Raw genomic sequence first — 25151 nt, 5'->3', positions numbered from 1 at the left:
CTAGCGTGCGGGCGTGTCTACCCTCCACTGTAAAGATGAACGTAGGTAATAGGTAGGATTAATAAAAAATTAATCTAAAGATGATGGTCAATAGACTTCTACAAGTAGTACTTGGCAATTGATCCGTTTCATAACAAGTAACTAAGTAGCATCTATCATTACAAAATGTATTCCACAACACACACACACGCCATCGGTTTAAGTAGTAGAGATAGTACACAAGCAGAGACCAAGAAGAGTTGCTGGATAGACCAATAAAACAATCTAATCCGTCCTCCTCCACTTCGTCTCCTCCCCGCTACCATCCCCATTAACACCCTCTTCCCCATCCACCCCCTCCCCCTCCTCTTCCTCCCTCTGCCTCACCGTCCCCGCCCCAGGCCCCAAAGGCAACGTGGGCTCCTCCCCACCAGCAATCCAATTTCCCTCCTCATCAAAGAACTCATGCATATTCTCCGCCGTAATCCACCCCGAACTCCCCTCCACCGGCGGCGGCAATCCACCCTCCGCGCTCCCCATCGACACTAACCCAGACTGAAACGCTCCTCCTTCTCCTTCGTAATCATCCTCGTCCTCATCGCCCGGCTCCACCGGATCCGGATGCAGATTCGAGCACGCCGACACAGCAGCGTAGAGGGTCTGGGTAGGGGTTTCGGGCTTTTCGTCTCCTTCCTCGGCGGCGGCGGGGGTAAAAGATTCTTGAGCGGGCGTCTCGGGCACAACTGTTACAGTAAGGGCGTCTTCTTCGTCGTCGGCGGAGGAGTAGGTGGAGGTCGTTGGGTTGGCGATTTGCATGTATAGGCCTTGAACCTGGGCTTGGGGTTCGGTGTTGGGGAGCTGCAGGCGCTGGATGGCGTGCAGGGAGATAGAGGGGTAGGGGATTGAGAGACCGGTGTTGGTTGTGGGGTTGTGGAGGAGGAATTTCCTAGTTGGTTGATTCATTCTCGTTAGTAATGGTTTTGCTTTCTCTTTGGTTATTGTATTGCGTTATGGATGGAGGAGGGCCAGGCTACTCACTCAGACGTAACCCATACGTTCACGCCGGTGATGACGATCTCTTTGTCTTCCGCTGCTTCGTCTTCTTCGGTGGTGCCGTTTGCAGTGGAGGCATCGCGCAGAGCGCCTAGTGCTGGGACTGCGAGGGCTTCGCGCTCCAGGAGCACGAGTTTGCAGTTTTGGTGCTGCGAGTAGAGGATTGGAGGACCGGAGTGGAAGGAGCTTGGGGTGCGGGATTGGTGCTCGGCGAGGGGGATGTAGGTTGTTGTGTCGGGGGGTGCGGTGATGGATTCCATTTTGAGGGTTTGGATTTGGTTGTTTTCGAGGTGGGAGGTTGAGGAAGTGTGGTTGGTGGTGAAGGGTGGGAAAATGAGATGATGGATGGAGCTTTGCGGGCGGAGCAAAAGCTAGATTATCAGTAGCTGCTGGTTGATGGCAGTTGATATCCGCCGGGCGGGTGGGGTTCTGTCTACCACGGTTGGTTTCTACGTCGTTTCATAATTTGATTAGGTGCACTCTTGTGGAAGTTAATGGGAATGTATGATAGTATTATGATTGATGCTAGATTTGTTTCTTAGGAGATTGTTTGAGCTAGTTGCTCGGCGGTACCAGATGGTTATATGGCTGTGCTCTCGTTGGCGCAGGTCGCGCACTGCCGTGGTTCAGCTGGTTCAGATGCAGAGCGCCCTGCACTGGTGATCTTTTGCAGAATACGGTGCGCACAAGCTTGAACTTTATCGTGGCTTGCGACGAAGGAAGTGCGCTACTATCCCCGCCAAAGCAAGGGCCCATAGCATCCACCTGCAGCGGTTTCAGCGGCCATGGCGCGGTTTATGGCCTTCACCCAAGCTATCCCGGTATATTGTACTTCAGAACATGTTCGCGCCGCTCTCATTTCACGTCCAGCCCGCCAAATGCTCTGTCCAGTTCTTCGCCTTCGTCTCGCGGTACCATGGAGGGTAATGCGGCCGCACTGGGGTCGGAGAACGAGCTGTCCAATAGACTGGGTTGAGATTGGCTATGTCCTCTAGGGCCAGCGGCCGAGTTGCTCGGTTGAAGTAGTTTCTCATCTCTGTCAAGCCATCCGGGAGCCACACGTCGCTTCTCTGCGAGGTCGCGCTGGGTGATTGAGTCCTCCCAGCCCCGGATTGCTTTCTCGGCGTCGGCGCGTGTCTTGTTCAGGTGCTGCTCGAGGGCGTTGCAGGAAGCTAGAATCTCTTCTGGAGAGGCGGCATGCTCGCCACTGGATGAAACCACGTAGCGGGGTTTGACATCGGGGTTACTTGGGTCGACTGTTACTGAAGGGGGGATGGTCGAGGGAACGGACTTGTAGGTGTAGGGAAGAGTGACGGAAGTGGGGAGGTTGATGAAGGGGGAAACGGTCAAGGGGACCTGAGCCAGTAGGGGATGAGGGCCTGTCGTGAGTCAGTGATGTGTCAAGACAGAAGAAGAAGAAGGAGGGTACTGACGATAGGATTCATACATGATGAGTGATGGGTAGTATGCTGTAAATTGTAGGAACTGATAAGCTAGACAGAGAGGAAACAAAAGTAATCAATGATGGATGAATCAGGTTCCCCGCGGACGGCGTAATTAATTACAGGGACTGTAACGAAGCGGGATTGATCCGCCAGCTGAGAATTACCGTAATTACGGTTGGTCTGACGTCGAGTGAAACTCTCTTTCTTGCAATGAAGAGAAAGAGATTAGATTGAATGATACTCTCAACACGAAGAGGGGGAACTAATTACCTAGTAGCTTGTATCTTACCCGATAATTGGCTTATTCTTCCGAATCATCTGTACTAGTGGTTCTCTGCAGAAAAAAGGTGGTCAGGCAGTCTTTTTTCAGCCTCTTAGTATTCTCCAGCCTTGACGATATCGAGCTGGAAGGCCGACCATCTCTCCTATTCGGGTTGCACTGCCCGGCGCCTCTCTCCATCTTCCCTCACTCTTCGCTCGTCCCTCTCGCCTTGTCCCTGACCCACGCTTTAGCCTCAATTTTTCCCAACCCTATTTCGCTCCCCTCCCCCTTGTCATCCTCGGAATCGCCACTTCGTAGGAATTCTTGGTGACCTCCCGTCCAGCTTGTTCCTTACAACGGCCAGTCCTCGCGATCTCCGCCTGTCTCGCGTGTGAAATCCAATCCCGCCGCCGCTTAACCCCCCACCAACAACTGGCCTCCGCGCTGGTGTCTTTCCCCTTTTCTTCGCCTCCTCGCAACCCCCCGGGGCACGACGTTCTTGCGATTTCCCCAGATCCAAGATCTACGTCTTCCCTATCACTTAAGTCACCATGGATCGCACTATCGCGCGTGCGGTGACGGATAAAAAGCCGGTCCCGGAGATCGACTTTACGTTACATGTTATGGAAGATGGCACTCAGGTGTCGACCATGGAGCGAGTAATTAAAGGTAACGCCACAATGTCTTTTTCTCTCTCTTCCCTTCCTCTACTTAAATTATCTGGATGTGCGCTCTCCTAATCACTCTATGATCTTTCAGAGGTGCAAGCGCCGGCGTTGAACACCCCGCCGGACGACCTGTTCTGGTCTCGTGAAGACCCTTCTAAGCCCAACCTGCAGTTCCTCAAGCAGCACTTCTACCGCGAAGGTCGTCTCACTGAAGATCAGGCACTATGGATTATACAGGCCGGTACTCAGCTCCTCAGGGCTGAACCCAACCTGCTGGAAATGGATGCGCCCATCACCGTGTGCGGTGATGTTCACGGACAATATTACGATTTAATGAAGCTCTTCGAGGTCGGCGGAGATCCTTCCGAGACGCGCTATCTCTTCCTCGGTGACTATGTGGACAGAGGTTACTTCAGTATTGAGGTTCGTGTGATCGCAAGCTGTCTGGTTATTGCCACACCCACTGACTCGCGTGCTACAGTGTGTCCTGTATCTCTGGGCTCTCAAGATCTGGTATCCGAATACGCTCTGGCTCCTGCGGGGTAACCACGAATGTCGGCATTTGACGGACTACTTCACTTTCAAGCTTGAGTGCAAACACAAATACAGCGAGCGCATCTACGAGGCATGCATCGAATCGTTTTGCTCCTTGCCGCTGGCGGCGGTCATGAACAAGCAGTTCCTCTGTATCCACGGAGGTCTCAGTCCCGAGCTGCACACTCTGGAAGATATCAAAGCGGTATGCTATGGGCTGAACACTAAATCTGGTGGACTGCTGGCTAACTTGGCGACAGATTGATCGCTTTAGGGAGCCTCCGACTCATGGCCTGATGTGCGACATCCTCTGGGCCGATCCTCTGGAAGACTTTGGGCAGGAGAAGACTGGTGACTACTTCATCCACAACAGCGTCCGTGGATGCTCGTATTTCTTCTCATACCCCGCGGCGTGCGCCTTCCTCGAAAAGAACAATCTTCTCTCCATCATTCGGGCGCACGAGGCACAGGATGCCGGTTACCGCATGTACCGCAAGACACGTACGACCGGTTTCCCCAGTGTCATGACCATCTTCAGTGCTCCCAACTACCTGGATGTCTACAACAACAAGGCCGCCGTCCTGAAATACGAGAACAACGTCATGAATATCCGACAGTTTAACTGCACGCCTCACCCGTACTGGCTCCCCAACTTCATGGACGTCTTCACCTGGTCGCTTCCCTTCGTCGGTGAGAAGATTACGGACATGCTTATTGCCATTCTCAACACCTGCTCCAAGGAGGAGCTTGAAGATGATACCCCCACATCGGTCTCGCCCACCGCCGCACCCCCCTCTCCTCCTGCGGCGATGGATGTCGAGAGCAGCGAGTTCAAGCGACGTGCGATCAAGAACAAGATTCTTGCCATTGGACGTCTGTCGCGTGTGTTCCAGGTATTGCGTGAAGAGTCCGAGCGGGTCACCGAACTCAAGACCGCTGCGGGAGGTCGTCTCCCAGCGGGTACTCTGATGCTGGGAGCGGAGGGTATCAAGCAGGCCATCACCAACTTCGAAGATGCTCGCAAGGTCGATCTGCAAAACGAACGTCTGCCCCCGTCGCAGGAAGAGGTCATCCGGCGCAGCGAAGAAGACAGACGCATTGCCTTTGAGCGGGCGCATCATGAGGCAGAGAACGACGCCGGGCTGGCGACTGTGGCCAGGCGGATTAGCATGTAAGTGAAGCAGAATGATCGTTCCGGACCATCATACTAACGAGTTTCAGGTCGGCGGGATCGGGCAAGACTCGGCGACAAAGGGATGCTACTCGGGATTCTCGAGAAGCATGAGCGATTAGGAAGTAAGTGGGTGTTCCATCTGAACCAGCATCTTTTGAAGCGGCATGCAGAGGTACTGCAATTCGGGGTATGAACTACTCCGTGTATGGTTGGACTATTTACTGTCACCTCAAAAACGTCAACGTGGTGACAGTTGCAATGAGTAGCTCCCATACTTTGTCGCGAAAGATTACTGTATTGCATAATGGAGAGGTGGACGGGGGGCTTTGTGTAATTCCTGCACAGCAATCGAGCGTCCGTGACGACTCGACCATGAGTTGATGAATCGATACACCATGAATTGAGCTGTTCGTATTGTACAGGCTAGTTTATTAAAATAGTCAATTGATTACCGTCGATTATTGTTACCCCAGACTCCATAGCCTACTCTTATAATAAACTAAGGTATAAGCTACGCTCCGCCAAGACCGCCGAAAGTCCCGCGCCAGAATCTCCGACCGGCCCTGCCTACATCCTCCACCACTTCCTCCCCCATCCCATCCCTCTTCACCAAACACGCAGTCAATGCCTCCCAAACTCCGTGGCACGCTCTCCAAGAGCCTGTCGCAGATTCAAGACTCCTCCTCTTCATCCTCCTCATCAGTCTTCTACTGCCCGTCCTGTTCCACCTGGCGCCGCTCCCTTTCCTCGCGTCGAACCCGACTACAATTACCACAGCAACAACATCAACAACAATCATGGGCATCCTTGCAGCGTAGCGGCATTGCGACCACATCCGTTGTCCACACAAGACATATCCCTCCCCGATTGAAGGATTTACATGAAGCTCTGAACCGGGTCAAGGATGTTGCGCCGGAACAGGTGAACTTGAGTCGGTTGCAGCTTGCGTTGAGGGGATTGGAGAGTGAGAAGCCGGTTGTTCGAGTTGCTGGTAGGTCTTCCTCTTCTCTCTTCTTCGGTGAATGATGTTACCGTTGGTTGGGATAATGCTAATAATCGGGGCAGTTCTGGGTCTGAATGATGCGACTGCGGCGCGCAGACTCGTTCGGTTGCTGTTGGCGGACCCGTTGAATTCGAGGGAGAGCTGGGAGGATGCGTTGGATGCGTATGGTGAGGATACGGAGAGGGGATTGCTGATTCGGTAGGTCTACATTTACAGACACGCATAGTATGATGGGTAGCAGGCGCTAAGTTATGTGCAGGTACGGCGAAGTCTCCGAAACAATCCCCAACGATCTCCTCCCTACGATCTCGGTGCCCTCGCCCATCCTGAAAAAGGGCAATCTGGAAATTCTCGTTACGACACTTGGTGCCGAGTCGGCAGGCGTCGCGGACGCTACTCAGTCTCACCCATTTACGGCTGACACCTTCCTCGTGCCTACAGTTACGATCCGCACGTCGCATTCTGGCCGGCATAATATGGTGCGGTATCCCGTGCATCGCAGCATCGTGTGCGGTAGCGGTGTCGATGGTTTCCTGGCGTATAGCGGGTTGATGGCGCGGTCGGACTTGAAGAAGGAAGCTGTGTCGGTCTTTGGGGCTATTGAGCTGGCGGTCACGGAGCCACAGAAGTACGATGGCCGGGTTGCGTTTGTGGATATCGACAAGGCGGATGAGGCATTGGCGAAGTTCCGCGAGTCGGTGCAGAATGCTTCTCTCTACGAACGCGGCTGGAACAGCAGTGGTGTGCAGCCGGTGGTGGACTGGTTGTCTTCGCTGCGAGCTGAGGAAGGGACGCTGGATCCGTCCTTGCGGACGTTGATCACGTCTCTTCTGGATGCTGCGGAAGCGGGTGCCGCCGCTGCCGAGAAGAGGAAGCTGCTGGAGCAAGAAAGCGGCGCTGTGTCGTGGGAGACTCGCGATGTGCTTGAGCGGTCTGTGTCCGAGTGGGCGGAGCGCGGGCACACGGAGCTCCGCAGCTCGCTCGAGGAAGGGTTCGCCAGCAAGCCATGGCGGGGATTGGCGTGGTGGAAGCTGTTCTGGCATGTGGACGACGTGGGGATGATCACGTCGGAAATCCTGGACCGTAAGTATCTGCGCCAGGCCGAGAAGGAGGTTATCTGGACTGCCGGCCGGTTCCAGCAGGCCGGGCTGACCGATGCGACTCCCATGCAAGAGGAGCAGACGTCCTGGCCAGCGCAGATTGCGACTAGTCGTCGCCGGCTCATGGAGACGACAGTGCCGTCGCTGCAGGCATTGGCGCAGCGTCTGGTCTTCTTCAGCATGTCCACGACCACCTTGACCTCGGCATTGTCGGCGCTAACCTACGTTTCGCTGCCGACTGCCACCATCTACGAGACCTGCACGATGGCCGCTATCGGACTGATCTACTCGCTGCGCAACCAGCAGCGCAAATGGGAGTCCGCGCGACACTGGTTTGAGAACGAGGTACGCGAAGACGGCCGCACCGCGCTGCTGGAGACCGAGACGCAGCTGCGCGAGACCGCCCGCGAGGGTGGCCGACAAGTCGAAGAAGTGACGGCGGAGAAGGACGCCAGAGAGACGATTGAGCGCGCACGCACAGCTCTGGAGGAGGTCAACTAGCCAGCAGATAGGTATCTAGTTTGAAGCATGTCATGTACAATAGACTCATCATCCACCTTCCACATCCATACAACACATCTTCCACCCCATATTCACCTAACTATTCAACTAAGTTCAACACTCCCCTCCGGCACCCCCTTATAACTCCTCAACCTCCTGGCCAAAAACTCCATCACAGGCCTCATCTCCTCCGCATTCCTCGGCATCCCATCCCCACGCCTCTTATACCTACTCACCTCCACAAACTCAAACCACTCCTTCGTCCTCCTCACCCCAGCCGCAGTAACCGCCGTACTCCTCTCCCCTCCATCTTCCTTGCCCGCAACAATCAAAACCGGCGTCCTACTCTTCCCACTGCCAGTCGCAGGTGCCTTTCCAGATAACCCCACCGGCGCCCCAATCGACACCACACCTCCCAGCTCCTCCTCATCCACCTTTCCTTCCGAGGAGTTCTTGAAATGCCTAGCAACCTCCAACCCCACCATCCCGCCCTGCCCGATCCCAAACACCACAATATCCCTACCCCGGTACCCGCACTTCTTCAGCAATGTGTCGATAATCACCTCCTTGATTATGGTATTCGTGGAGCGCGTGAATCCGGCGTCCATGTCTAGGTCCCCTGCTGGGCTGAATGCGATGTCGTCGCCCCAGTGGAAGCCGCCCAGGTCGAAGGGGAGCGGGCTGGGGGCTTGGAGCGTTAGGACGGTGGTTTCGGGCAGGTTGAGGGCGCGGGCTAATGTTGTGAGGTTTTGGCTTGTGTCGCCGAGGCCGTGGAGGAGGAGAAGGATGTTGGGGGAGGTGTTTGGGGAGGTGGAGGTGGATGAGGGGGGCGTGATGGTTAGGGTTAGGTGCGGGGGGAAGTGGGAGGGGGTAGGGGGGGTGGGTGGCATTTTGGATTGGAGTTGGGTAGTTTGGCGTTTGGCTTTAGAGAGGGGGAGGTGGTCGTAGTTGGTGTGATGTTGTGGTGGTGGTGGTGGTATACCGATGTAGTGAGGTTGGCGGGGTTGGTTCGGTGTTGTTGTATTTGTGGTTGTGGTTGTGGTTGTGGTTGTGGTTGTGGTTGTTGTGGATACTTCGTGGAGGATATAATGAGGCAGCTTTAGGGTATCCTGTGTATTATATGTGGTTTGCGTGTAGATTTCAGAGTGGTTCAAGAGAGGTGATAATGTAGAAGTCTGATAGAAGGTTGTTGGTTGAAGTTTTGAAGCTCAAGCAGTTAGTTGCCTGTTTGGGACTAGTGCGTCAGGGACAGTTTGTTGGTCCAATTGATTGTATTAACTAGGGTCTACGAAGACGCAAGTGTGCAGGCTTAAATTGAGCGTTTATGCACATTTAAATGACTCAATATGAGTGTTTACTTTGTCATCCTAATTTCCTTGGCTTGTCTATATCTATTGCATCCTTGTTTGTGTGTACAACTCATAAACTTGATCACTGGACTAAAACACAGCCATGAGATGTAACTAGGCCCGTCACCTTAATAATATCCTTCAAGAGAACAGGGCTGCTGTACTAAGATCAGTGTCCAGAATTACTTGACATGGTCACTGCCTACACATTTAGGTGGCATCCTTCAGGCATCCAGATGTTGATCTTCTTTATGTCTTGTCCTTTTCAATCTGCATCCCCAGCTCTTTAACTTCCTCTTCACGCTATGTTCTCCTTTAATTTGCCAATTCTCTGGCGGCTGTCAATAAAGGCTCTTTAGGAGCCAAACCGAAAGTACTGGAGGAATACTACAAGATTTGGTTAGGTATGCAACGACTAGGAATGGAGATGAGCATGTTGCCATGATAAGCATGGACTTGGGTGCTCTTTAGTAACAGTAGTATAGCACTTACACTACTGCAGTCGCGGATAGTAGTATCATATACTATGCTTTGGTCAATTTTGATATCAATAACAGGTTGCACTGTCAATATTCCTAGTATCGATTGAATACTGAGATAGTATAATTGAAACTGCAATGAGTGTCATAAATTCGCAATATTCCATGGTTATTATTCTAATACTCTCTTGTATGTATCGGAAATCATCGCAGGCTATCAATTGTTCATTTAACTCAAAAGCTATGGAAAAGACAGGCTGAGTATAGTCGATCAGGCCATGTAAGGCAGCGGTTTGGAAAGACATACTTCTGAGTAAATCCCACCCTCACTGACAGTTATTCCAGACCATGTCTATAGTATTAAATGCATGCACAGCATTATTGCATATGCCAGATTCAAGTGTGTCCTGTCACGCAACATATGCACATCATTGGAGGACATAAACTTCACATGTTGAAAGTATATTTATTGCCGGATGACCACTTTCCCGGAGCCGAAGATATCACGCAAATGAGGCAATGAATAGCATACTTTTCAAGTTGACTACGGAGTACACTCACCGAATGCCTCAAGCGCTAAGTGAAACAGCACATCACCGACTATGACGACATAATATTCTCGGCAGGCGGATGCCATTAATTGAGGGATATTATTAGTACAGAGTAAATATTTTGGAGAAAAGACAGATGGTATCTAGCCAAGCCACACACCGCCACCACGCGGTGGGATGAAACTGCGCCACAGTGAGGGGCATTACTTTTCGCACTATTGAGGAAATGACCAGATCGGGCAATGGCAGTGGGGGGAATTCCACCGATTCCACCACTTTTTGCCCACTCGCCCGATTGTCCGAGACCCAAAATAGAATCCCAGTTTTAGGTGTGAAGTTGGAGGCTCTCTAGCCGGCTGAAAGTGTTTGAGACTAAGTCCCTGACACTTGTCTGTGACAGCTTTACCCCGATACTCCGTCGATAGACTTAGAGATATCACCCAAAAGGCGGGGGAATCACTCACCCTCCACCTGATATTCAGACAAGCCTCACCAAGACGAGAAGCTGACCGGGTCGACCGGCTCATCATGCGCCCGCCAAGCCTGGGCAAACTGTGGCTGCGGCGCTAAATGGGCCAAAATGGATTCGCCCAGACTTAAGGCTGAGGAGATCCCCATCTCGACCCAGTCGCCCAGCAATAACATCGTGGTTCCGACCCTGGACGCGTACGTACGCACTCTTGCTCAGGCGATGATCCGGATGGTCGTTACTCCCGGCCATGAGGACTCCAACTGGACTGCAGGAGAACACGCAAGGGCGTCTGCATGGCCCCCAAAACGACAGCAGGAACATTTCACTAGATAGATGGTGGTAGCCTATCGCCATTGTAGCCTGTACGCGGTGCAGACATTCGCTGCCTCGGCCGTAAGAATTGACAAAGAGGGGCACAGGATCGATGCTCACCCAAACGTGACCACGGATCCCCAACCGGAGATACACGATTCCTCTTACATGATTGGAACCTGATGTTTCAACTTATTGAGGCTAGTAACTTACCCCTCGACTGCCCCTCCTGGACAATTCCGTGCCCATCACATCGCTCCACGAGGCTGTGGCTGGGTGCTTCTCGCCCTCACTACCGCTCAATTATTCGGTCTCGTAGCGTCTAAGCGATGATCTGTTCCAATCAAATCCCGATCCATCTATCCCCTCGAAGCGCTGCCTCCTTTGCGCAGTTTCAGCTGGCCTGTGTCCATTCCCTTCACTGGATGTGATCTTCCCCTCGATCCACCCTTTCACAGTCGGGAGCGAACCATGTTGTTCTTTATCCGACGCCCCTCAAGACTTTCGATGCATTTCCGTGAGATTAGACGGTGGGGCACTCTGAGGGTGGTCGATGGAGGGGCGCCCCAAGAGAGCTGAAGATGCTGAGTAGGGTTGTCTAGGCAGCACATATATAAGATGCTCTGTCCCCTCCCATCGAGACCTTCTCTTCTCTCTCCCATCAAACACTCTACTTTCTACTCTACCTAAAACCCTTTACTACTTCATACATCAATCATCATGGCCTGGGGCTGGGGTAAGTTACATACTTTCTTACACTTTCACCTTTCCATCTGGCCTGACAGGGTTCCCCTGTCTGGTCATTGGCCTCGTGCCTTCACCGATACGACGTTTATCAGGGCCTTCAGTAACTAACATGGATCTTTAGATCAATCCGACGACGCTCACCGTCAGGTGTACGAGAACAAGCACGAGGGTCACCTGTCCCACGAGCTCCTTGCCGGTGCCGCTTCCTTCGCTGGCATGAAGGCCTGGGAGGACCACCAGCGCAAGCAGGGTATGCATACCCCATTCAGAGCCATTTCAGCCACGTGAAGTTTGCCATGCTAACCACTTCTGACCTACAGGAAAGACCGTCAGCCACGCTTTCGCCAAGGAGGCCCTCGCCGCCGTTGTTGGCGCTGAGGTCGACAAGCTCGCCGAGACTAAGGGCATGGACGAGGTCGACAAGATCAAGGCCCGCGAGCACGCCAAGAAGAACGCTCACCACATGTATGAGGAGCACTACGAGCGCGGACACGGTGCCCCCGAGTTCGACCCCGGCCGCTTCCCTCCCCCTGACCGCTTCGAGGGCCGCCGTGGTGGCTGGTAAGAAGCCTCTTTGTGTGTGATGGGAAACCAACTGGATTTGGGCCCTATCATCAGGGGTTGATACGAAGATGGATGGTGGAAATGAAACGAATATGATCATGGATTGAGAGCGCTGGTAACACACGGCCTCCCCTGCATGTATTCTTATCTAATAAACCAAGATATCCAAATGAATTATTTATTATCTCAAATGTGAAACAAACGCTTATCTTGCGCTTCGTAATCCATACCAAACAAACAGTAGAATCATGGAGATCTTGCCCCGGAGACGAATATGCAGGATTCCACCCGTTCAGGAAAGCTCGCGGATTATCCATGCGTTGACGGTGGGCGCAAGGGTCTGTTTTGGACGCATAGATGCAAGGTGTACGGGAAGGCGACGGGCGCATCACCCACATGGGCTTCAGAAGTTGTAAGACAATGTTTAATGTCAGCTAACATCATTAACATCAACATCAACAATTCAGTATCGCGAACCAGGCAAGTCGCCCACCTCAACAGGGGTAATTACCCAAGCCGGGCAGGTTATCCACGGAACAACGAGCAAACATTAAACATCAAACCTCGGGATTGCCTTGGGAGGGGGCGGCGAAAGGCGGTCTGGCCCTACTTTACCTCTTTCACTCACATCGGAACCGGGTTCATCCTGAAACCAAACTCCAATAGGCAGATTAATCCGGCGGCGAGCAAATGAGCTCATCGCATGCAGCACGTGCAGCCATCGCAGCCTATCAGATGCGCGCGCAGTCCGATTTGGGGCCTGATTGACCAAATGGAAATGGCATGAATCGGCTGGCTGGCTTGTCTCGCACGATGACGAGTTCAATCGTATCTCAAGGTTTTCCTGCGTCGATTGGGAAGTTCATCCCAGTTCCCTTCGCTTCTTGCCCCTTGTGTGCCCTGTCTTGGTTGGCTCTTTCTCCTCTTCCTCCTGTTGGTCCGGCTCGTAATCGAGATAATAATGACCGTCCCGGTTCCAGACTATTGGGTCGCTTGATTCGATCAGGAAAAGAAGAGCAGCAAAAAGAAAGTTTTCGAGGCGTCGGCTGCTCCTACGGGAGCTGAAAGTTTCTCTCGTCCTTCGTTTGCCTGTTTAACTATATATGTCTTGATACTACTACTACTAGCTCCAGTTGTCATTTTCTCGCCGTGACTCGTCGCCAATGCGATCGTTGCTTCTGCTATATACTCTCGTGCCCGCCGTTTGCTCGTTTGCGTTTAGTATCATGCCCGGCTATAGCTCCATTTGCTCACGATGAAATTCGCCAAGTTAGTTTCATTCCTTTCAACTACCTGAAGCTTGTGTTTGAGAATCCAGAATAACCAGCTGTTCGTGCTGAAATTAGGGAGCTGGAACAGCAACTGGTTCCAGAGTGGCGTGCCAAATATCTAGATTATAAGGTCAGTATATCGTTGCCGTACTGACGCTTTTTCCTTTTTTCTTTTGATTCAAGCTACAATTTGGATGCTAACGGGTCTCTTGCTTTTTTTAAACCTTCTAGACCGGCAAGAAGAAAGTCAAAGCGATTTCTCGCGCTCTCCAAAAAACCTCTCGAAGCCCCAGTCACCCCTCTCTTCAACAACACAATGCTTCCGCGCATGACGACCAAGATGACCGTCCTGCTGGTTCTGATGGTCCGTCCCCATTCCGACGCTCCAGTAGCAGACTCGATGCCAATGATCCCTCCCACATTCCTTCCACCCCTATAAGAAGCAGTGGTCCTACGCCACGCTCACCGCGCTCGGGCTCTAGCCGCAGCGAGCGTCAGCCCCTGCGTGTACCCGGCTCTAGGTTTTCAGGCGTCATTGGAAGCTACGGAAGTATCGTTCCCTCTCCACCGCTGAACGCTGCATCATCGGATGTCGCCTCCCTTCGACTGCCAGATCCCGCGATCGACCCAAAGCATAATGACTACTCGTCGGAGAGGGATGCGGAGCAGACCAGTGTACCTGAGACACCGTCGCCGGTGATGTCGCGACATGCGAGCACACGAACTGCGACCAAGGGCATAGTTCAGCGGAGTCCTGCGACGCCCCAGAAGGATCATAAGCGGAATGCAACCCCAGGCCCTCCAAACCGGAGAGGATCGTTGCTCCAGCGCGTCCTGTCCTATCCGGACTGGGATTCCCCCGAGAAGCGTGGAGCGGATGGATCATCTGAGTTCGAGAAGCGCCAGGACGAGTTCTTCGCCTTCTTGGATAACGAGTTGACCAAGATAGAATCTTTCTATCAGATGAAGGAAGAGGAGGCCGCAGAACGCCTCAAGGTGCTTCGTCATCAGCTGCATATCATGCGGGACCAACGCACACAGGAAGTTCTAGGTGCCAAGTTGGCCCGGCCAGAGAAAGAAGGAATGCCAAAGTCTCATGCATTCGGCCCCCTAGGTGGCCTCGCTGGCTTCGGCATACGCGGCGCTCTCACTGGACGTCATTTCGGGAAGAACTCTAAAGCCCTTGCAGAGTTGGGCACCCCTTCAGCAGCCTTACAAGGACAGGATCCCGACCATACAGTGTCGCGTCGCGATTTCATCCGTCGGCCCGAGGACCCGACCAACAGCGATGTCTCCTACCGCTCCGCTAAAAGGAAGCTGAAGCACGCGCTTCAGGAATACTACCGCGGTGTGGAGCTGCTCAAGGCGTACGCCTACCTGAACAGGACTGCCTTCCGTAAGATCAACAAGAAATATGACAAGACTACTAATGCGCGTCCTGCGCAGAGATACATGTCTGAGAAAGTCAACAAGTCGTGGTTCGTTCAAAGCGAGGTCACTGAGAATTTGCTGTCTGCTGCAGAAGACCTGTACGCTCGTTACTTCGAGCGCGGCAACCGCAAGATCGCCGCTTCAAAATTGCGCCACACTATCAATAAATCCGGCGATTATTCTCCGTGCACGTTCCGTGCCGGTGTGCTCTTGATGGGTGGTGTCCTGTTTAGTGCTCAGTCATTAGTATATGCAGTGCAGAACCTTCATGATCGGGATGGTGAACTAAAGACTCATACAAGCTACTTGCTTCAGGTCAGTATTCATCGTTCTGAGTGCCTGCTGTTAGCTAACTGTGCGCAGATATATGGGGGCTATTTCCTCGTTGTACTTCATTTCCTATTGTTTTGCCTAGACTGTATGGTCTGGACTCGGGCCAAGATCAACTACGTCTTTGTGTTTGAATATGATACCAGGCATGCATTAGATTGGCGTCAGCTTACTGAGGTATGGTGCTTTATCGTGATTTTTTGATTGTGTCTGACTGTAACAGCTGCCGTCGTTTTTCTTCTTTCTGCTGGGCCTCTGCATGTGGCTCAATTTCATGTCAGTTAATAGCATGTATATTTATTGGCCTGTTGTCCTTGTCGGCTTGACCACGGTCCTTCTTTTCCTACCCGTGCGGACACTGTACCACCGCAGCCGCAAATGGTGGGCATATTCTAATGTGAGTGAAGCCGTCCATAGCGGGCCCTAAGCCACTGCTAACGAATCTAGTGGCGTCTACTTCTGGCAGGGTTCTATCCTGTTGAATTCCGTGATTTCTTTCTGGGAGACATGTATTGCTCCCAGACATACGCCATGGGTGTGAGTAACCCGGTTGTCGTACGAATAACGTGCTGTGGCTGATGTCTGCTAGAATATCGAGTTATTCTTTTGTCTCTATGCACATTATTGGGGCAACCCTCCCCAGTGCAATTCTTCGCATTCCAGGCTGCTTGGGTTCTTTACCTGCCTACCGGGCATCTGGAGAGCTCTGCAGTGTCTGCGACGTTACGCAGATACGAGGAACGTCTTCCCGCATTTGCTGAATTTTGGCAAATACACGTTCACCATTCTATACTATGTCACTCTGAGCTTGTACCGCATTGATAAAGCGGAACGCTTCCAGGCTACGTTCATCACCTTTGCGCTGCTCAACGCCGTGTATGTGTCGGTTTGGGACCTTGTCATGGATTGGAGTTTGGGGAACGCCTACGCCAAGCGCCCGTTGCTGCGCGATGTCCTGGCGTTCCGTCAAGCATGGGTATACTATGTTGCGATGGTCATCGACGTCATCGTGCGATTCAACTGGATCTTCTATGCCATCTTCACGAGGGATATGCAGCACTCCGCGTTACTCAGCTTCTTCGTGGCGCTGTCAGAAGTCTGCCGACGAGGTATCTGGACGATCTTCCGTGTGGAGAATGAGCACTGCACCAACGTCCTGCTGTTCCGGGCGTCCAGGGATGTGCCTCTGCCATACCAGGTCTCCCTCCCGCCAGCGCAGGTTGACCAACAAGCAGATGGTGTGCCCCTGGAAGAGCAGCAACCGCAAGCACACGATGTGGAGCACGGCACCCCGTCCACTCCAGGCATGTCGGTCCGCAATCGCGGCCTCTCCCGTGTCGGCTCATTGCTGGCTTCGGCGCATGCACAGGACTTTCAGCGGAAGAAGCGTCCGGGCCAAGATCCAGGCGATCAGCCACTCCGTGGCTCAGAGGATACCCCGGATGACTCCACTGACGATGAATACCACGACGGCAGAGCGTCCTTGGATGATGATGTGATAATGGAAGAGCTTCCGTTCCACGAGGAGCGGAACTAGAGGGGAAGCAGACGGTGACTAATGCGTGACAACTTGCTTTACGATTTCTTTTTGATGGCATATATATACTTATTACGATAGATATGATACATACTAACATAATAGAGGCATATGATTGGAGTCAATGGAGCATTATAGGAATACTTCGAGCCTAAAAGCTTCTTCCGTAATCAAGCACTCACATGTCATGTAGTATAGACCAATTTGATGGTGTAAACGTAGTGAATCTCATGCATACTACTAGAACATACTAGATGGCGAGAGTAAATCTCTGCCTAAGGCACTAACACCATCAGGTGACACCACCGACGTCACCTGCCCCGGAGCGCCGTTGAGCCGCGGCGCCGCAGCGGTTCTCGGCCCTCTCTCCTCTCCTTCCTTTCCCCGATTAGTCTATCCTACTTTCTAATATGACAGACTGTCCCATCAACTCATTCCATCCATACGACTAGTCTGACAACGTCAGAGACAACTGAACTCATCACAGTTGCAAATGGCAGCTAACACCAGATACGAGCCTGCTCCGCAGCGCGACTCCTTCGAGGAGCGCGCCTATCCTCAACCCCCGCCGTCTTATCAGGCAACGGCCGACTACTCGCAAGCAGCGCCACGCAGCGAGGACGACAATGTTCCTGATGATTTCAAGGTACATACACCACCACTCTCAACAAAGAAGCTTGCATCATCTGGGAGGAACAAAAACAACTAACAAATGTGAATGATTAGTTCGGCGGCACCGTCGCAGAGGGCACCTTGCCCATCCGCATGCAGTTCATCCGGAAGGTCTATTCCATCTTGTAAGCACCACCCCGAGAAAGCAATAATCAAGAATAGCATCAGAAGAAACTGACAAGAGAGTAATCACAAACAGAACGGCCCAACTCCTCCTCACCACCATCCTCAGCTCCATCTCCTTCTTCTCCCCCAGCTACCGCCTCTGGATCCAATCCAACTTCTGGCTCATGATGGTCTCTGTCTTCGGCGCCCTAGGCTTCATGCTCGTCACCTACTGGAAGCGCAAATCCTACCCGGCCAACCTCCTCTTCCTATCCGGATTCACCCTCCTCGAAGCCTACTCCATCAGCGTCGTGACTTCCTTCTACGACGCCCGTCTCGTCATCCAAGCCCTCATCCTCACCCTCGGTCTCTTCGTCGCTCTCACCCTCTTCGCCTGCCAGACCAAGTACGACTTCACTAACTGGATGCCCTACCTCTTCGGTGGCCTGTGGTTCTTGATCTTGTTTGGCTTCGTGGCCGTGTTTTTCCCTGCCAATAGCACCGTCGAGCTGATTTATGGGGGCCTGGCGGCATTGATCTTCTCTGCGTATATTCTTGTTGATACGCAGTTGGTGATGAGACATTACCATGTTGAGGAGGAGATTGCCGCGAGCATTTCGCTGTACTTGGATATCTTGAATCTGTTTTTGGCGATTTTGAGGATTCTGAATAGTCAGAATAATAACTAGGTTGGGATGACCTGGTTGTTATTTTGATGGGTTGAAGGAAGGACAGGTGGTAGTGGGGGTAAGTTTGCCATGATACAGATTGTGCTACTTGCTGGTAGTGGTGGTGGTGGTTGAGGAATTGCAGTGAGTGACCGTGAGATGGACTGGACTTCCTTCTACGTTTCATGCGGTGATAAAATACCTCACCTGACTTGCTTGTATTGCCTAATGATACTGTACTCATCGATTAGTTTTGGTTGTGTTGTCTTTTTGTTTACTTCTCTTCACTCGTTCAGACAAGCCTGTTTATTTACATCCATTCTATCGTTGCAATGACCTGTGATAAGACATCCTGGCTTGTATAAGTAGTATTTTATGGTTAGTAGATCGACTTCAATAAGTTCTGTATTTATCTGAACCGGAGTATCTGTCTATGGAAAGCAAGAAACCAGGTTCATAGGACGTAGTAACTTAACTGAACCAAGACCAGCTAACAAGATCAGGCCAAAAGTAAGAGAGCTGGATTGGTAAGAAAGTAAAGGCATCAATTAGATTGAGAAATATATTCCAATGTTTAAGATGTTGATCTAACCGGACCAAACACGAACCCCAACGCCGGTGCAATGGTATAGCGTGCAGAAACCCCAACATTGTAACCGTAGGATGAAAAGAGCCCAGATCTAGATCGCAAACCCGAAAGGAAACCAATAGATGCAAGAAACAAAGAAATAAACCTAAGAAAAGAAGATTGGTAGGGAGTGTCTAAATTTAGTAGGAAAGCGGAAAAGGTCACCTCACACGAGGGCCAAAAAGCTAATGGACGGAAATGGAACGCATCCAGATCTTTTTTCACCTTCCCCGCATCCAAAACCAAACCAAAACCCGTCTAGTGAGAAGCAATGAAAACAGAGTTCGTGATCAGGCATACGACCATAACCACCACTCCGTATACTACGAGTGCCAAACTCAACTTTCGTAGTAGGGTTCGGCGCCAGTGGCGTTTTCCTCGGCGGAGGATGCCGCTGTCGGTTAGGGGGCGTGCCTGCACGCTCTCTTCTCCATCTTCGTCGTTGCTATCGTCGGACAGCATACCTTCCGCTGCTTCGTCGTCTTCTTTCATCAGACGCTGGTGGTGGGGCGAGTCGGGAGAGGAGATCTTGTAGTAGAATAATCCCGGGAGGATAAAACTAATGCTGGTGCTTCCTGTGCTGCCGACATAGGCAAGAACAGCTTCCAAAGAAGACACAGTCATGGCCACAATGTAGCTCAGTACAAGGATGGTAGTCGTAATGATCGAGAATCGGAGGTCACTCATCGGCTCCGCAGTTCGGCCGCCCCTCTGGCCCAGAAGAGGGTTCCGATGAGGGGAGGTGTCGCTATTGGACGAGGACTTGGGCCTCCAGCGCAGCACTGCGTCAACGGAGGCCCGGCACGGGTGGCACTGAAGAGGATACGAGAACATGACAAGCATGACGATAGCAGCGCGGCCAATCGTAGCCCAAAGACCCGGTGGGTACATGCTCACGATATTTCCGCCGACACTGTTTCCAAAGGAGAGGTACCCAGTGATAGCGACAAGAATGTATGTGGCGGCAGAACTACCGATACTGGCCAGGACAACACCGGTGGTTCGGAAATGGCTGTTGTTGCCGATCTCGTTCAAAATTGAGAACATCTGGGGTGCACGTCAGAGCAATGAACCATGGAAGTGAAGATTTGGGTTGTGGGTCTCGGGAACATACGTTCTGATGGCATGTAAACGCGAAAACAATGACAGGCAGACTGCTGAGGGTAGGCACAGGGCCTGCCCAGTGAATCACTCGAACCGGACCACGGTCCTCCATGGTGTCCCCTTTCACAAAGTGGTATACGACCAATACCACCAAATAGGCCATCGAGACCAGAGCTGCAATACTTGTGTATTTGAGCGAATCCAAGCGACGGAGGTATGAGAGAGGGATAACGATGAGCCTGAAACTAGTTAGCACTGTCCGACGCACTCAATGCCGTAGTCAGCGTACATGAAGGCCGTTACCCAGAAATGCCGGTCCACCAAAAAGTCATAGTCGGGAGCACCTCCAACGAATCCTTGAACCACGCCCGGCATCAGATCGCCAATGATGATGAGGTAGCTGATACCGACTCCGAAGCATTTGACCGCAATGGCGGCATCGAAGATGACAGCGATATTAGGATAGGTGATCTGGGATAAGGCGAAGAAGGATGCAGTGCCTCGTTCGAGATATCGGGCACATAAAGACTGGAGATATAGACCGAAACCTGCGGTCATTCCTGACCACAGAATCACAAAGACACCGAGGACGATTCCCATGTGAGAGATGGCTAGCGGCATGGCCATAACACCGGCACCGATAACTAACAGACAAGGACAGAGCATGAGTCAGTAACGATTGCGGAGTGAAGGTATATGATATCCGGCCTGACTCACTTGTGTTGACCAAGTTGATCACACAGCTGACCCAGCTGGCATCGCCATGATGTCCGATGCTTCGTTTCCCTTTGCCGCCGTGTCTGCGACCGATGGGTACCTGTCAGCGATAAGGCTTGAGAGCAGGGGAAGTACTCCGAATTGGAGGTGTTATAGGTTACCTTCGAGAACCGGCTCGAGGGGAGCCAATCCCGACGGAAGCTTCGTCGTCCATCATCGTGAGGAAGTAAGTGGGAGGAAGAGTCGAGTTGTGTTGAGGAGGTGGTAGGAGTAGTTCTTTTGGAGGCGGTAGATAAGGATTGAAGGTGGCCACACGACAAAAGATTGCGGGTGATCAACCAACCATAGTCGGTTGAAGTTCACTCGAACCAGCGGTGCAGCGGGAGATGTGCTCGGAAGACGGTAAGGAACGGAAATCAAATCAACGAAGAAGTTAGTTGGAGAGGGAGAATTAAAGGAGAAATTAAGAAAAAAGAGGGGTTGGAGAAGGGAAAGACATCCGGAGATAAGAAGAAGGAAAAGGGAAAGGGAATGAACAGCGCAATCCAAATGCCGCCGAAGGAGCGGAGGCGGTGGAGAGTCTTGGTTAGTCAGTCCCTTAATCGCCCTCCGCCATTGGTGGCTTCACTTCTTTTCCCCAGATTGTCACGACTACACCTTCCTATTGTCTACTAGTTGTCTACTTGGTAGTATCATGCAATGTTATCAGAAGCCCATAATCAAGGTGAGAAGAAGGCTGGTACTGAAGCATTGTTTTGTTGCTTAAAAGCTTACAGAATTGCTGCTGTGGTAAGGACAGTAAGCCAGGTCATGTACTTACTGAGACAGTGAGTGGAGTACTACTACTCCAGGCTGAAGCACAGGTCATACACCATTCCTTAGTGCCCTCGCGCAATCTGCAGAGTGCCAGCCTGCCTTGACCCAGTAATACGTAATATTATCTTTCCTAGCTGGCGACAGGATGAGACTGGAAAGAATTTCCATATTTGGCTGAATCTCGCCTGAGTCACCCAACCCAGCCACACCGTAACTAATTAGTTAACTAACGGAGTAAGCATAGGTATCAATACTTCTCGTGCTTGCATGACATGTATTCGTTTGACCTCTGGAATTGTATTATGCGCTCTATCCCGTTCATCTAGTATCTACCATTTGGGCACTAAATCTATCTCAATTTGGTGATTACAAAGTCTATAATTTACCCCTATGAATTAAAATCTGATAGGGGTATAAGTTGTTACTATGAGGGCTATTTTAAGTTAAACTATCCATGCTGCTTGAGACAACAGCCGTCTAACTCTGCTACAACCAAATCTCTGCACACAATAACCCTCTTCTTTCTAGATCATCACATAATCAGTTGTCAACATAATGTGGCTTCCCATCAATGCTGGAGATACCACCCCTCTAGTCCTAGATGAATCAACACGCACCCTCTACAGCCGCGCCATATCCAATCCCTCCTCACTAACAGATCAAGAACGTCGACTCATCACCTACCGCCCCCCACCAGACGAGGAAGACACCCTCTGTCGAAATGCCTGCGGCTTGTCCATGGGCGAACTAATTGCCAAAGCCATCAATAGCAGCAATAACACCGGCAATGACATCCCACTTAGCAGCCTCGGCCTAAGCCATGAGGAAGCCAGTCTCTTAACGACCGGCGTAGTCGAGGGACAATCGGGCCGTATCCTGTCCGAGGTGGCGCGCCTTTCTCCCGAAGATAGGGACCTTAAGGCTCGAGCTATAGTAGCGGCGAGGACAGACGATATTCGGGCTGCTATGGAGGTGGCGCACAGGGTTCTGCAGCGATGGCGAAAGGTGGAATTGGCGGCGGCCAACGCGTTGAATGATGATGACATTAGGAATATTCTGTTTGCCTTGAAGGTTCCCTGGCAGGAGCATGTACTGCAATCCAGTTCAGCTTCAGCGCGTGATTCTGTTCCTGGTTGTGAATCTGGCCTTGGTGAAGCAGGTGGTCGCTTTGGTCTCGTGGTATTCTACCCGAAAGAAGAAGAAGAAGAAGAGGAGGAGGAGGAGGAGGAGGAGGAGGAGGAGGAGGAGGAGGAGGAGGAGGAGGAAGAAGAAGGGCGCCTTCCAGAATATAAATCCCTAATCGGAACGGCTGTTTCCCATGGACTACACTATTCAGCGAGGTTGATTAAGAACGAGACGAGAGACCGGTTCGCATTGCACTGGGTGGCTGTTCCAGGTAGTACTCGGAATAACAGTATGGACCCTAGTGCACTACGGCGCAGGTTCAGCACAATGCTCCCAAACGGCGAGATTCCTGCTGGCTTTCGACGTGATGCTTTCCTCTATGTGAATGACGAGGCTTTCCGCTCGCGTGAAACAACACGGCCGTATATCTGGTTAGCTGAGCCTGAACCCCAGTCAGAGGCAAAGAGAGAGCCAGAGCCAGAGCCAGAGCCAGAGCCAGAAATTAAGATGGGAAGCGGGACTGGGAGCGGGACTGGAGCTGCGACTGGAGCTCAGTCCGAGGCTTTACAACCCCTAAAAGTCGACATCAAGCATATCGCCCCGACATTGTTTGCGCGGTTGGTACAGCGCGATCTCCAGGGCGAGGCGAGACGGAAGCCCTATCGACATACCTCGGAGCTGACCAGGTTGCATGCGGCCGTCAATGCGAAATTTAGGGAGGACAGAGATGGGATATGGCCGCCACCTGCTCGATTCCAGTAGTTGAAGCTACGCGAAGCTGGCTTATATAACCTATTTTGAGTAGATAATGGTCATTCGTTTTCGGAATGCTTAAGCCTTCAGCATCTTGAAAGCCAAAGTAGTATTAGTATTATTTCTATCTCCATCTATCTACAACTTGGGCACTCCCCATCCAGGCTGCGACAGCAGACCAAGTGTCTCGTTAATCACTGCACTGTTATCGGAGACCGTATTTCCTGGACGATCTCCAGGCCCAGCATCATTGAAAGGCTCTACTGCCCGAACTGTCTTGGAGACCTCCAGGATAGTTCCACCACTGACTGGGTACTGGGGACCACGACCACTCTGATCCCCAATGATACCGCTCACCTTGTCCTGTTGGATAAGCGCCAGCATGACCTGTGCTACTTCTTCTGGAGTTACCCATGCATCCGCCCCTTCATTCACTACCTTGAGCTTTTCAGGATGGTCCGTCCACAACGGCGTCTTGATAACTCCCGGCGCAACAGCTGTGATACGGATTCCGCACTCCTGGTCCAGGCCAGCCAACGACCGTACCAAACCATTGATGCCGTGTTTCGTGGCAACATAAATCGGGGCGATGAAGTTGGGGTTCTGGCCGGCAATACTGGAGATGTGGACGATGTGCTTGCGTCGCTGCTTGTTCCCATGGCGTAGAAAATGGGCAATGGCTAGCTGTGTCGTACGAATCGGATGCGTGAGATTGATATCGAGGAGGGCATAGCGGCCTCCATACCGCGGGTCACGGCTTTCAGGGGTTCCCGGAGGACGCCAGAAGTTGGTCCAGTGCTGTGAGGTAAAATCGGGCGTGAGCAACTGAACGTGCCTGCAGCATACTACTACCCCTTGCGTGATGCATAACACTGGTATCAGTGGGTAGGGAAACTATACCGGTTCAAAGATACCTGCGCCAGGACACACAATATCGAGCTCTCCAAATTCCTGCTCTGCTACCTCGAACATGCGCTCGAGCTGTTGCCAATCGGTCACATCGGTCCGCTGGAAGACGGCTCGTGGCGTCTTCCCCTTCGCTGAGTATTGATCCACTAGCGTCTTTGCCTCTGGACGTAGAGCTAGATCGGCGAACAGGACATTGCATCCATGTTCGAGGAGAAGTTTGGCGAAGCACAGGTTAATTCCTACAATTACAACTTAGAGTGAGGTTTGCTTATCGGCTGAATACCATGCGTGACGAACCTGAACCTGCCCCCGTCACGATAGCAGCTCGGCCTTGAACGGCGAAGGACATTCTAAAGCGTGATTGAGGCCCAGGGAGATGCAATGGCAAGTGTGGTTTGGTGGTTTAGGTGGCTTTCTGCCGAGTGGCCCTGTGCTACATTATAACTGTTCCGGAGGGGTTCGATACGGGACCCAGGCCTACCCCATGGGCATGTCGCTGTATCACTAGACCGAGGACGAGAGCCCTAAAGGTGGTAGAAACCCGGAACAAGACCGAGGACAAGTCATCAACTCCTATCTGACCGCTGTCTCTCGGGGTGCTCCCCTCGGTGAAAGTGCCGATCAGCTCGCTTGAAGTCATTGGCAGCGAGACCTGATCCACTGCTTTCTGTGCAGGACGTGCAAGGGCGGTTTGCAGCGGGCCTGCTATGGAGGGTGCCTTCGTATCAATTATTTATCGGTAAGTACGATGGCTAGTCTGAACTTTATCCCCGAGCCATGACCTATAAATCCCAGCTTCCTTCAATTTTTCGCCTCTGAAATACGTATGAGACAACCTCAAGTGAAGGCAATAGTTCATTCCGGGGCAATGTGGATCCTGCAAAGAGCAACA

General features: G+C 52.0%; 12 protein-coding genes across 12 annotated transcripts; 7 read left to right on the top strand and 5 right to left on the bottom strand.

Annotated features, from left to right (window-relative positions):
• Positions 1 to 264: 264 nt before the first annotated feature.
• Positions 265 to 1292, bottom strand: AKAW2_11824S (Voldacs domain-containing protein; the record flags this gene model as incomplete). The annotated part of the gene is made up of 2 exons (XM_041684351.1): positions 265 to 925; positions 1018 to 1292. The coding sequence occupies 2 exons, from the start codon at positions 1290 to 1292 to the stop codon at positions 265 to 267; spliced, it is 936 nt and encodes a 311-aa protein (XP_041538544.1).
• A 595-nt stretch (positions 1293 to 1887) lies between these two features.
• AKAW2_11823S (uncharacterized protein) lies at positions 1888 to 2481 on the bottom strand (the record flags this gene model as incomplete). The annotated part of the gene is made up of 2 exons (XM_041684350.1): positions 1888 to 2411; positions 2466 to 2481. 2 exons carry the CDS (start codon positions 2479 to 2481, stop codon positions 1888 to 1890), a joined length of 540 nt encoding a protein of 179 aa, XP_041538543.1.
• An 809-nt stretch (positions 2482 to 3290) lies between these two features.
• On the top strand, positions 3291 to 5226 carry CNA1 (3',5'-cyclic-nucleotide phosphodiesterase (PDEase) (3':5'-CNP); the record flags this gene model as incomplete). Its single annotated transcript, XM_041684349.1, has 5 exons — positions 3291 to 3408; positions 3499 to 3830; positions 3889 to 4146; positions 4202 to 5112; positions 5163 to 5226. The coding sequence occupies 5 exons, from the start codon at positions 3291 to 3293 to the stop codon at positions 5224 to 5226; spliced, it is 1683 nt and encodes a 560-aa protein (XP_041538542.1).
• Positions 5227 to 5739: 513 nt separating this feature from the next.
• On the top strand, positions 5740 to 7719 carry AKAW2_11821A (uncharacterized protein; the record flags this gene model as incomplete). The annotated part of the gene is made up of 3 exons (XM_041684348.1): positions 5740 to 6106; positions 6181 to 6316; positions 6378 to 7719. The coding sequence occupies 3 exons, from the start codon at positions 5740 to 5742 to the stop codon at positions 7717 to 7719; spliced, it is 1845 nt and encodes a 614-aa protein (XP_041538541.1).
• Positions 7720 to 7823: 104 nt separating this feature from the next.
• Positions 7824 to 8609, bottom strand: AKAW2_11820S (alpha/beta hydrolase; the record flags this gene model as incomplete). Its single annotated transcript, XM_041684347.1, has 1 exon — positions 7824 to 8609. The coding sequence occupies one exon, from the start codon at positions 8607 to 8609 to the stop codon at positions 7824 to 7826; it is 786 nt and encodes a 261-aa protein (XP_041538540.1).
• A 2069-nt stretch (positions 8610 to 10678) lies between these two features.
• AKAW2_11819A (uncharacterized protein) lies at positions 10679 to 10903 on the top strand (the record flags this gene model as incomplete). The annotated part of the gene is made up of 1 exon (XM_041684345.1): positions 10679 to 10903. One exon carries the CDS (start codon positions 10679 to 10681, stop codon positions 10901 to 10903), a length of 225 nt encoding a protein of 74 aa, XP_041538539.1.
• A 699-nt stretch (positions 10904 to 11602) lies between these two features.
• On the top strand, positions 11603 to 12194 carry AKAW2_11818A (DUF3759 domain-containing protein; the record flags this gene model as incomplete). The annotated part of the gene is made up of 3 exons (XM_041684344.1): positions 11603 to 11618; positions 11751 to 11879; positions 11950 to 12194. The coding sequence occupies 3 exons, from the start codon at positions 11603 to 11605 to the stop codon at positions 12192 to 12194; spliced, it is 390 nt and encodes a 129-aa protein (XP_041538538.1).
• A 1254-nt stretch (positions 12195 to 13448) lies between these two features.
• Positions 13449 to 16762, top strand: AKAW2_11817A (uncharacterized protein; the record flags this gene model as incomplete). The annotated part of the gene is made up of 7 exons (XM_041684343.1): positions 13449 to 13462; positions 13540 to 13594; positions 13696 to 15210; positions 15259 to 15402; positions 15449 to 15622; positions 15673 to 15762; positions 15815 to 16762. 7 exons carry the CDS (start codon positions 13449 to 13451, stop codon positions 16760 to 16762), a joined length of 2940 nt encoding a protein of 979 aa, XP_041538537.1.
• Positions 16763 to 17255: 493 nt separating this feature from the next.
• AKAW2_11816A (Bax inhibitor-1 family protein) lies at positions 17256 to 18228 on the top strand (the record flags this gene model as incomplete). Its single annotated transcript, XM_041684342.1, has 3 exons — positions 17256 to 17408; positions 17489 to 17559; positions 17634 to 18228. 3 exons carry the CDS (start codon positions 17256 to 17258, stop codon positions 18226 to 18228), a joined length of 819 nt encoding a protein of 272 aa, XP_041538536.1.
• Positions 18229 to 19093: 865 nt separating this feature from the next.
• AKAW2_11815S (putative amino acid transporter) lies at positions 19094 to 20873 on the bottom strand (the record flags this gene model as incomplete). The annotated part of the gene is made up of 5 exons (XM_041684341.1): positions 19094 to 19882; positions 19950 to 20178; positions 20229 to 20583; positions 20657 to 20739; positions 20818 to 20873. The coding sequence occupies 5 exons, from the start codon at positions 20871 to 20873 to the stop codon at positions 19094 to 19096; spliced, it is 1512 nt and encodes a 503-aa protein (XP_041538535.1).
• A 1154-nt stretch (positions 20874 to 22027) lies between these two features.
• AKAW2_11814A (uncharacterized protein) lies at positions 22028 to 23359 on the top strand (the record flags this gene model as incomplete). Its single annotated transcript, XM_041684340.1, has 1 exon — positions 22028 to 23359. The coding sequence occupies one exon, from the start codon at positions 22028 to 22030 to the stop codon at positions 23357 to 23359; it is 1332 nt and encodes a 443-aa protein (XP_041538534.1).
• Positions 23360 to 23488: 129 nt separating this feature from the next.
• On the bottom strand, positions 23489 to 24608 carry AKAW2_11813S (putative short chain dehydrogenase/reductase family oxidoreductase; the record flags this gene model as incomplete). Its single annotated transcript, XM_041684339.1, has 3 exons — positions 23489 to 24148; positions 24251 to 24498; positions 24557 to 24608. 3 exons carry the CDS (start codon positions 24606 to 24608, stop codon positions 23489 to 23491), a joined length of 960 nt encoding a protein of 319 aa, XP_041538533.1.
• Positions 24609 to 25151: the final 543 nt, after the last annotated feature.

The sequence above is a fragment of the Aspergillus luchuensis genome, chromosome 1, assembly GCF_016861625.1.
Source record: "Aspergillus luchuensis IFO 4308 DNA, chromosome 1, nearly complete sequence".
Lineage (NCBI taxonomy): Eukaryota > Fungi > Ascomycota > Eurotiomycetes > Eurotiales > Aspergillaceae > Aspergillus > Aspergillus luchuensis.
This window is presented reverse-complemented; position numbering and strand designations above follow the sequence as displayed.